Source organism: Rana temporaria (assembly GCF_905171775.1).
Source record: "Rana temporaria chromosome 9 unlocalized genomic scaffold, aRanTem1.1 chr9c, whole genome shotgun sequence".
NCBI classification, from domain to species: domain Eukaryota; kingdom Metazoa; phylum Chordata; class Amphibia; order Anura; family Ranidae; genus Rana; species Rana temporaria.
Window position 1 is genome coordinate 188 of NW_024404479.1, and position 11,263 is coordinate 11,450.

Below are 11,263 nucleotides of genomic sequence, written 5' to 3' on the forward strand. Positions count from 1 at the left end.
TCGGGGGGAAGGGGGGTCACCCTGTTATTGGTGGTCGTGGTTTCGGGGGGAGGGGGGGGTCACCCTGTTGGTGGTCGTGGTTTCGGGGGGATCACCCTGTTATTGGTGGTCGTGGTTTCGGGGGGAGGGGGAGTCACCCTGTTAGTGGTGGTCGTGGTTTTGGGGGGTCACCCTGTTGTTGGTGGTCGTGGTTTCGGGGGGAGGGGGGTCACCCTGTTATTGGTGGTTGTGGTTTCGGGGGGAGGGGGGGGTCACCCTGTTATTGGTTGTTTCGGGGGGGGGGGGGGCACCCTATTATTGGTGGTCATGGTTTCGGGGGGAGGGGGGTCACCCTGTTATTGGTGGTTTTGGGAGGAGGGGGGTCACCCTGTTCGCGGTCGGGGGGAGGGGGGGTCACCCTGTTATTGGTGGTCGTGGTTTCGGGGGGAGGGGGGGTCACCCTGTTGGTGGTCGTGGTTTCGGGGGGAGGGGGGTCACCCTGTTATTGGTGGTTGTGGTTTCGGGGGGAGGGGGGGGGCACCCTGTTATTGGTGGTCATGGTTTCGGGGGGAGGGGGGTCACCCTGTTATTGGTGGTTGTGGTTTCGCGGGGAGGGGGGGGTCACCCTGTTATTGGTTGTTTCGGGGGGGTGGGTCACCCTATTATTGGTGGTCATGGTTTCGGGGGGAGGGGGGTCACCCTGTTATTGGTGGTCGTGGTTTCGGGGGGAGGGGGGTCACCCTGTTATTGGTGGTTGTGGTTTCGGGGGGAGGGGGGGGTCACCCTGTTATTGGTTTTCGGGGGGAGGGGGGTCACCCTATTATTGGTTGTCGGGGGGAGGGGGGGTCACCCTGTTGGTGGTTGGGGGGAGGGGGGTCACCCTGTTATTGGTTTTCGGGGGGAGGGGGGTCACCCTATTATTGGTTGTCGGGGGGAGGGGGGGTCACCCTGTTGGTGGTCGGGGGGAGGGGGGTCACCCTGTTATTGGTGGTTTCGGGGGGAGGGGGGTCACCCTGTTATTGGTGGTCGTGGTTTCGTAATGGGATGTCCCTCATTCTCATATGAGTGCGATTGGTAATAATTGGTGGTCACCTATCTATGTGGTTCTCCGGTGAAGGAGAGACGTTTGGCCCCTCCATAGAGATTACAATGTATCGGTTTTGGTGTCTCCGTAGATTGTGGTCCCTCCATTACCCGGGAAAGCACTGAAGAGACAACTCCCGTTCCGAAGTGATGAGGGCATTTTTGAAGATTCATTCATTGAAGAACGACGACAAGGCCTGGAGCAGTTTATAAACAAGTAATGTCTTCTCACCTTTTCATGTGTACAGCCCCCCCCCCCATTCACACGAATAGTGTCCCATCATTGGTGTCAGTGGGAGGAATAGTGTCCCCATCATTGGTGTCAGTGGGAGGAATAGTGTCCCATCCTTGGTGTCAGTGGGGGGAATAGTGTCCCATCATTGGTGTCAGTGGGAGGAATAGTGTCCCATCATTGGTGTCAGTGGGAGGAATAGTGTCCCATCATTGGTGTCAGTGGGAGGAATAGTGTCCCATCATTGGTGTCAGTGGGAGGAATAGTGTCCCATCATTGGTGTCAGTGGGAGGAATAGTGTCCCATCATTGGTATCAGTGGGAGGAATAGTGTCCCATCATTGGTATCAGTGGGAGGAATAGTGTCCCATCATTGGTATCAGTGGGAGTAATAGTGTCCCATCATTGGTATCAGTGGGAGTAATAGTGTCCCATCATTGGTATCAGTGGGGGGAATAGTGTCCCATCATTGGTGTCAGTGGGGGGAATAGTGTCCCATCATTGGTGTCAGTGGGAGGAATAGTGTCCCATCATTGGTGTCAGTGGGAGGAATAGTGTCCCATCATTGGTGTCAGTGGGAGGAATAGTGTCCCATCCTTGGTGTCAGTGGGAGGAATAGTGTCCCATCATTGGTATCAGTGGAGGAATAGTGTCCCATCATTGGTGTTGGTGGGAGGAATAGTGTCCCACCATTGGTGTCAGTGGGAGGAATGGTGTCCCACCATTGGTGTCGGTGGGAGGAATAGTGTCCCATCATTGGTATCAGTGGGAGGGATAGTGTCCCATCCTTGGTGTCAGTGGGAGGAATAGTGTCCCATCCTTGGTGTCAGTGGGAGGAATAGTGTCCCATCCTTGGTGTCAGTGGGAGGAATAGTGTCCCATCATTGGTGTCAGTGGGAGGAATAGTGTCCCATCATTGGTGTTGGTGGGAGGAATAGTGTCCCATCATTGGTGTTGGTGGGAGGAATAGTGTCCCATCATTGGTGTCAGTGGGAGGAATAGTGTCCCACCATTGGTGTCAGTGGGAGGAATGGTGTCCCATCATTGGTGTTGGTGGGAGGAATAGTGTCCCGAGGGCCGGATAGAAGCAAAGGGCCACATCTGGCCCACAGGCCGCCGTTTGCATTGAATTATCTATAGATACAATACTATTACTCTTTATACTGGTTGATCCAGGCTAAAATCACATTAACTATACTTTTGTACATCATCATTTCGTTAAAGCTTTATTGTTCCGGACAAAACGCACAAAGAACATTGACTGTACAAGTAGCTCTTCCCTCATAAAGCCCGGCGTCACGGCTCGAAAGTTGAGGGGATTTTCTGTGAATGTTGTCGGGGGACAATAAAGCTTTAATGAAACGCTGAGGTCATGGGCGGTTCTTTTTGTTGGGACTTGCGTGGGAGGAGCTCCACCTGATCCCGGCATCTGAGGTTTCTGGCACCAAGCGGACCCCGCGGGCCTATGAACGGCGGCCCTTTCTGACAGGTTTTTTTTGTTTAGTTATCCTTTGATTCGCTCCGTTCTTTCCCCCAGAAATGTTTTATATGGGGGGGGGCGAAAAAACATCAAGATTGTGAAGAAATCAATTTTTGGTTGGGGTCTGGTTATAAAGAAAAAACAGGTCTGGACGGATGTAACGAGCGTTTGCCCGGCCGTCTCGCTGCATTTGCCTATAACAAGTATTTTCCCTGATCGCCGGCGCCACCTGGTGACCATAATGCAGTATTTTCCCGTTTTTTTTTTTTTTTTTTTTTTAAGTGTTTCAGGAAAATCCTGCGTTATGGCCACTAGATGGAGCCGACGATCGTATGAAATACAGTAAGAATTGGCGATTGCGAGGTGACATCCGTCCAGCGATTCTTTTTATGAATAGACCCCGCGTACCGTCACTATTGATGTGAATGGCGCTGCTGTGATTATGTGCCCAAAATAAATCGGTAAAAACGACTGTTTCCTATAAATAATACGATTTGTTTTCATGACGATGGATCGGCGTCCCTCTCCGTAATTCCGAATAAAGTCCAGAAAGGGGAGTTCATGTGATACAAAGTGTTACATTTTATATAATAATGGTGGGAAAGGGGTCCCAATCATTGTTTCCCAACGGGGGCCTGAAATCCTCATAGACTCTGTGCCATCAATTGTCGCCACTGTGCCATCAATTGTCGCCACTGTGCCATCAATTGTCGCCACTGTGCCATCAATTGTCGCCACTGTGCCATGCCATCAAATGCAGCCACTGTGCCCTTTAATTGTCGCCACTGTGCATGTCACTGTGCCCTTTAATTGATGTCTCTGTGCCCATTGATGTCTCTGTGCCCTTTGTCGCCGCTGTGCCCATTGTTGCCGCTGTGCCCTGTAAAATGCACTTACCTTACTCCTTCCACGTCCCTCGATGTCTCCTCCTGCCTTGGTGACGCTTCAGCCAATCAGGTTACCGATAACCAGAATCGGGGAACCTGATTGGCTGAGACGGCAGTCGGTCTTATCCAAGGAACGCACCCCCCGTACGTCCCGAGGATAAGACATCCGGGAGCCGAGGGCTGTACTCGGAGACGCTGGCTCTGATAGGCACTTCCGCACAGCCAACCAGCTGCCGTTATTCAGGTGACCGGCGCTCAACATCCGGCCACCTGAATAGACCAGCGGCGACAATAACATACATTCATGCAATGCACGAATCTATGTTATTGGACTCGGTGGCGGGCGAGAGCCACAGGGGGCGGCGCTCCAGAGCCCTCTATGGACGGATCGCCGCTGTTAGAGGGGTGTTTCCCTCCTCCTCTTTTCTACCTCCGGGGGGCGCTCTGTTGGTACCTCTTCCTGGATCTAATGTTTGGGGATTTTGTACCCCTTCCTGCCCGAAAGACGGGTACAGTGTGGGCTCAACATGCCAGGAGGGGTCCATAGAAGTCTTCCCGTTCTCACACTGTGCTCTGTGATTGCAGAGTCCTTGGGACTCAACCAATCATAGATCGGGGGAAAGGGCCAATCACAGCGGCCCTTTACCATGTGATCCCCTGTCAGCCAATGATGGAAGTAAACAGAAGCCGGTTTTTGGCTTTTTTTTTTTTTCCTCAGCACCTGAGGAGAAAAGAAGGCGGCCAATAATCGGCTTCTATTACAGGGACATCGGTGCCCCCCAGTGCCACTTACCAGTGCCCATCAATACTGCTAATAATTGCCTCCTGATCAGTGCCCATCAATACTGCTAATCATTGCCTCCTGATCAGTGTCACCCGTCAGTGCCCATCAATACTGCTAATCATTGCCTCCTGATCAGTGCCCATCAATACTGCTAATCATTGCCTCCTGATCAGTGCCCATCAATACTGCTAATCATTGCCTCCTGATCAGTGCCCATCAATACTGCTAATCATTGCCTCCTGATCAGTGTCACCCATCGGTGCCCATCAATACTGCTAATAATTGCCTCCTGATCAGTGTCACCGATCAGTGCCCATCAATACTGCTAATCATTGCCTCCTGATCAGTGTCACCCGTCAGTGCCCATCAATACTGCTAATCATTGCCTCCTGATCAGTGCCCATCAATACTGCTAATCATTGCCTCCTGATCAGTGCCCATCAATACTGCTAATCATTGCCTCCTGATCAGTGCCCATCAATACTGCTAATCATTGCCTCCTGATCAGTGCCCATCAATACTGCTAATCATTGCCTCCTGATCAGTGTCACCCATCGGTGCCCATCAATACTGCTAATAATTGCCTCCTGATCAGTGTCACCGATCAGTGCCCATCAATACTGCTAATCCTTGCCTCCTGATCAGTGTCACCCATCAGTGCCCATCAATACTGCTAATCATTGCCTCCTGATCAGTGCCCATCAATACTGCTAATCATTGCCTCCTGATCAGTGCCCATCAATACTGCTAATCATTGCCTCCTGATCAGTGTCACCCATCGGTGCCCATCAATACTGCTAATCATTGCCTCCTGATCAGTGCCCATCAATACTGCTAATCATTGCCTCCTGATCAGTGCCCATCAATACTGCTAATCATTGCCTCCTGATCAGTGCCCATCAATACTGCTAATCATTGCCTCCTGATCAGTGTCACCCATCGGTGCCCATCAATACTGCTAATCATTGCCTCCTGATCAGTGTCACCGATCAGTGCCCATCAATACTGCTAATCCTTGCCTCCTGATCAGTGTCACCCATCAGTGCCCATCAATACTGCTAATCATTGCCTCCTGATCAGTGCCCATCAATACTGCTAATCATTGCCTCCTGATCAGTGTCACCCATCAGTGCCCATCAATACTGCTAATCATTGCCTCCTGATCAGTGTCACCCGTCAGTGCCCATCAATACTGCTAATCATTGCCTCCTGATCAGTGTCACCCATCAGTGCCCATCAATACTGCTAATCCTTGCCTCCTGATCAGTGTCACCCATCAGTGCCCATCAATACTGCTAATCATTGCCTCCTGATCAGTGTCACCCATCGGTGCCCATCAATACTGCTAATCATTGCCTCCTGATCAGTGTCACCGATCAGTGCCCATCAATACTGCTAATCATTGCCTCCTGATCAGTGCCCATCAATACTGCTAATCATTGCCTCCTGATCAGTGCCCATCAATACTGCTAATCATTGCCTCCTGATCAGTGCCCATCAATACTGCTAATCATTGCCTCCTGATCAGTGCCCATCAATACTGCTAATCATTGCCTCCTGATCAGTGCCCATCAATACTGCTAATCATTGCCTCCTGATCAGTGCCCATCAATACTGCTAATCATTGCCTCCTGATCAGTGTCACCCATCAGTGCCCATCAATACTGCTAATCATTGCCTCCTGATCAGTGTCACCCATCGGTGCCCATCAATACTGCTAATAATTGCCTCCTGATCAGTGTCACCCATCGGTGCCCATCAATACTGCTAATAATTGCCTCCTGATCAGTGTCACCGATCAGTGCCCATCAATACTGCTAATCATTGCCTCCTGATCAGTGTCACCGATCAGTGCCCATCAATACTGCTAATCATTGCCTCCTGATCAGTGTCACCCATCAGTGCCCATCAATACTGCTAATCATTGCCTCCTGATCAGTGTCACCGATCAGTGCCCATCAATACTGCTAATCCTTGCCTCCTGATCAGTGTCACCCATCAGTGCCCATCAATACTGCTAATCATTGCCTCCTGATCAGTGCCCATCAATACTGCTAATCATTGCCCCCTGATCAGTGTCACCCATCAGTGCCCATCAATACTGCTAATCATTGCCTCCTGATCAGTGTCACCCGTCAGTGCCCATCAATACTGCTAATCATTGCCTCCTGATCAGTGTCACCCATCAGTGCCCATCAATACTGCTAATCATTGCCTCCTGATCAGTGTCACCCATCAGTGCCCATCAATACTGCTAATAATTGCCTCCTGATCAGTGTCACCCATCAGTGCCCATCAATACTGCTAATCCTTGCCTCCTGATCAGTGTCACCCATCGGTGCCCATCAATACTGCTAATAATTGCCTCCTGATCAGTGTCACCGATCGGTGCCCATCAATACTGCTAATAATTGCCTCCTGATCAGTGTCACCGATCAGTGCCCATCAATACTGCTAATCATTGCCTCCTGATCAGTGTCACCCATCAGTGCCCATCAATACTGCTAATCATTGCCTCCTGATCAGTGTCACCCATCGGTGCCCATCAATACTGCTAATCATTGCCTCCTGATCAGTGCCCATCAATACTGCTAATCATTGCCTCCTGATCAGTGCCCATCAATACTGCTAATCATTGCCTCCTGATCAGTGTCACCCATCAGTGCCCATCAATACTGCTAATCATTGCCTCCTGATCAGTGTCACCCATCGGTGCCCATCAATACTGCTAATAATTGCCTCCTGATCAGTGTCACCGATCAGTGCCCATCAATACTGCTAATCATTGCCTCCTGATCAGTGTCACCGATCAGTGCCCATCAATACTGCTAATCATTGCCTCCTGATCAGTGCCCATCAATACTGCTAATCATTGCCTCCTGATCAGTGTCACCCATCAGTGCCCATCAATACTGCTAATCATTGCCTCCTGATCAGTGCCCATCAATACTGCTAATCATTGCCTCCTGATCAGTGTCACCCATCGGTGCCCATCAATACTGCTAATCATTGCCTCCTGATCAGTGCCCATCAATACTGCTAATCATTGCCTCCTGATCAGTGTCACCCATCGGTGCCCATCAATACTGCTAATCATTGCCTCCTGATCAGTGCCCATCAATACTGCTAATCATTGCCTCCTGATCAGTGCCCATCAATACTGCTAATCATTGCCTCCTGATCAGTGTCACCCATCGGTGCCCATCAATACTGCTAATCATTGCCTCCTGATCAGTGCCCATCAATACTGCTAATCATTGCCTCCTGATCAGTGTCACCCATCGGTGCCCATCAATACTGCTAATCATTGCCTCCTGATCAGTGCCCATCAATACTGCTAATCATTGCCTCCTGATCAGTGTCACCAATCAGTGCCCATCAATACTGCTAATCATTACCTCCTGATCAGTGTCACCCATCAGTGCCCATCAATACTGCTAATCATTGCCTCCTGATCAGTGTCACCCATCAGGGCACAGCAATGAAGGAGAAAAATTGGCCGTTTTGCAAAATTTCATAACGAACTATTAAAAAAAATGTTTGTTTTTTTTTTTTAGCAAAAAATACCCCCCCCCCTTTCCCCCCAGAGGTGATGAAATACCACCAAATGAAATCTATTTGTGTGAAAAAAAATGATAAACATGTCCTATGTGTACAATGTTACATGACTGAGTAATTGTCATTCAAAGTGTGACAGTGCTGATATGTGAGAATTGTGGGCAGGAAGGGGGTGACGGTGCCCAGTATTAGGGGGGGGGGGGCAGGAAGGGGGTGATAGTGCCCGGTATTGCAGGGCAGGAAGGGGTGACAGTCCCAGTATTAGGGGGGGGTAGGAAGGGGGTGACGGTGCCCAGTTTTGGAAGGGGGCGACGGTGCCTGGTATTGGGGGGGCAGGAAGGGGGTGATAGTGCCCGGTATTGCAGGGCAGGAAGGGGGTGACAGTCCCAGTATTAGGGGGGACAGGAAGGGGGTGACAGTCCCAGAATAAGGGGGGGAAGGAAGGGGGTGATAGTGCCCGGTATTGCAGGGCAGGATGGGGGTGACGGTTCCCAGTTTTGGAGGGTAGCAAGGAAAGGGGCGACGGTGTCTGGTATTGGGGGGCAGGAAGAGGGTGACGGTGCCTGATATTGGGGGGGGGAGGCAGGAAGAGGGTGACGGTGCCTGGTGTTGGGGGGGAGGGCAGGAAGAGGGTGACGGTGCCTGGTGTTGGGGGGGGGGGGCAGGAAGAGGGTGACGGTGCCTGGTGGGGGGGGGGGGGAGAGAGGGTGACTGTGCCTGGTGTTGGGGGGGGGGAGGGGGTGACGGTGCCTGGTGTTGGGGGGGGGGCAGGAGGACAGGAAGGGGGTGCCATGCCTGGTGTTGGGGGGGCAGGAAGGGGTGCCTGGTGTTAGGGGGGGCAGGAAGGGGGTGCCTGGGGGGGGGACAGGCAGGAAGAGGGTGACGGTGCCTGGTGTTGGGGGGTGGCAGGAGGACAGGAAGGGGGTGCCGTGCCTGGTGTTGGGGGGGGGGGGCAGGAAGGGGGTGCCTGGTGTTGGGGGGGGGCAGGAAGGGGGTGATGGTGCCTGGTGTTGGGGGGGGGGGGGGGGGGGGACAGGCAGGAAGGGGGTGATGGTGCCTGGTGTTGGGGAAGGGCAGGAAGGGGGTGACGGTGCCTGGTGTTGGGGGGGACGGGCAGGAAGAGGGTGACGGTGCCTGGTGTTGGGGGGTAAGGGCAGGAATCGGGTGACGGTGCCCGGTAGGGAGGTGGTTAATAACCCATCATGTTCATGCTGCCCACATTCCTCAGTTATCTTTGGGGAGATAACAAATTGCCTCTTGGTGAAGTATTGTGATAAAATAAAAACATTTTATATAAAAATCCAATGCACTAACAATATAAAACTCCCAGGCTTTACTTCCGCATATGACGTCCCTTCCGGTCCGCGGCTGCCTCGGCTCGCCCTACGCGTTGCGTCACATGACTTCGTCAGGGGGTTATGTCACTGTTACTTTTGTTACCACAGTTTGCATTTCACAGGACAGAGTTGGTTGGACTTGCTGAGCATAGAGACCCGGGCCCCTAGGGTCCTTATACACATTGTGGGCGTTCTTTGGGGGGGGGGGGGGGTCAGATGGCAGCACAGTTTTCTGGGCGTGGTATAATATAATCAATGTATGCAGAGGGGCAGAGTGCAGAGAAATCTTCCCCACGCACGCGTTGCTCATAGTGACGGTTTGTATTTTCTCCCCTTGCAGGATCGCAGGACACCCGCTTGCCCAGAACGAGCGTTGCCTCCATATGTTCTTACAGGACGAGACGATCGATCGAAATTATGTGCCAGGCAAAGTGCGCCAGTGAGAGACCCGGGCACACCCTGCTACTCCGCCCCCCTCCCCACACCCAACATTGCCTGCAAAATTACATTTATTTTTACACTAAGCCTCCACATGTCCCCTTTCTACAAGCCCCCCTCCCCCCCTCAGCGTCCTTCATGAGGTTCTCCTACGATCTTTCTCCGGCCTCCATCACTCCTCGTCTCTCAATGCTGCTTGTACAGAGGGCAGACGGTAGCATTTAACAAGCCGGCCCACCTTGTGACCCCCCCCCCCCTGGACTGGAGTAAGGGAAGCGGTCTGTACTCCTCCATATTGTCCCCCTGAGGAAGCTCGGTCCATAAAGATTGACCATCTCTGGGGTAAAGCCTTATTTCCAGCCGATCGTTCGGAGCAAAGAGTAACTTCCAGTGGAATTCCCTCCCCCCCTCCCCCATCCCTCTTTTCTTCCTCCAAGACTCTGCAGCTATTTTTATCACAATCTATAACTTGCAAGCCTCCCAGGTCTTGAAGTGATTAAGCGAAACGCGTACCCGCCTGTCTCTTGCATCATCACCACTGTGCGTTTCATTTACATTCCCAGCAAGGACCTCAGATAACGTGTAGGCACGGCGCAGCCAAAAAAAGAAAAAGGCCCGAGACCCCGGAAAAAAGGCACGTCTGCTCCAGGAGGAGCCGAATGAGAGCATCGGCATGGTAACGGGAGTAGGCGGAGACCTGCAGGTCCATCGGTATTGGTAACGGGACAAGGCGGAGACCTGCAGGTCCATCGGCATGGTAACGGGAGTAGGCGGAGACCTGCAGGTCCATCGGCATGGTAACGGGAGTAGGCGGAGACCTGCAGGTCCATCGGCATGGTAACGGGAGTAGGCGGAGACCTGCAGGTCCATCGGCATGGTAACGGGAGTAGGCGGAGAACTGCAGGTCCATCGGCATGGTAACGGGAGTAGGCGGAGACTGCAGGTCCATCGGCATGGTAACGGGAGTAGGCGGAGACCTGCAGGTCCATCGGCATGGTAACGGGAGTAGGCGGAGACTGCAGGTCCCCACTGCCAGGTCTACCGGAGAAGCCGCGGCATTTTTAAGGCGTTTGAACCAAAGCAACTTCATGAGCTCCAGGCATCGCGTTCTTATTACGGGGAATATTGCTGATTGTATTTTACTGTCTTTTGGTCCCAAATGTTATCTATGTGAAAATTTTGGGGGTGGGGGAGGGGGGAGTGTTGGTCCACGCCAGGCATGCGACTAGTCAAGGATGTACTGATGGGCTTAGAGGTGATGGGTGGCGGTAGGGGGGGGAGCGGGAACATTAATGATTATAAGGGGAGGTCGCCATGGTGGCCGTCTACGACTTCCTGCGTGTTCTGGCCACTCAGAGCCGGGTTCATGAACGTCTTTGCTGCCTGTGTCCTTGTTCTGGAGACCATGTCTGTGTATATAAATATCTATATCTGACAACCCGACTCCGACTCCTCACTCTGTGTTTCTTCATTATTACAGATACGG

General features: G+C 52.2%; 1 protein-coding gene across 1 annotated transcript; it reads left to right on the plus strand.

Moving 5' to 3' along the window:
- Nucleotides 1-1,154: 1,154 nt before the first annotated feature.
- Nucleotides 1,155-10,383, plus strand: SNX12 (sorting nexin 12; the record flags this gene model as incomplete). Its single annotated transcript, XM_040334413.1, is given in 2 exon segments — nt 1,155-1,279; nt 9,680-10,383. Coding segments are annotated over 2 exon segments (228 nt in total), but the record flags the coding sequence as incomplete, so codon positions are not given.
- Nucleotides 10,384-11,263: the final 880 nt, after the last annotated feature.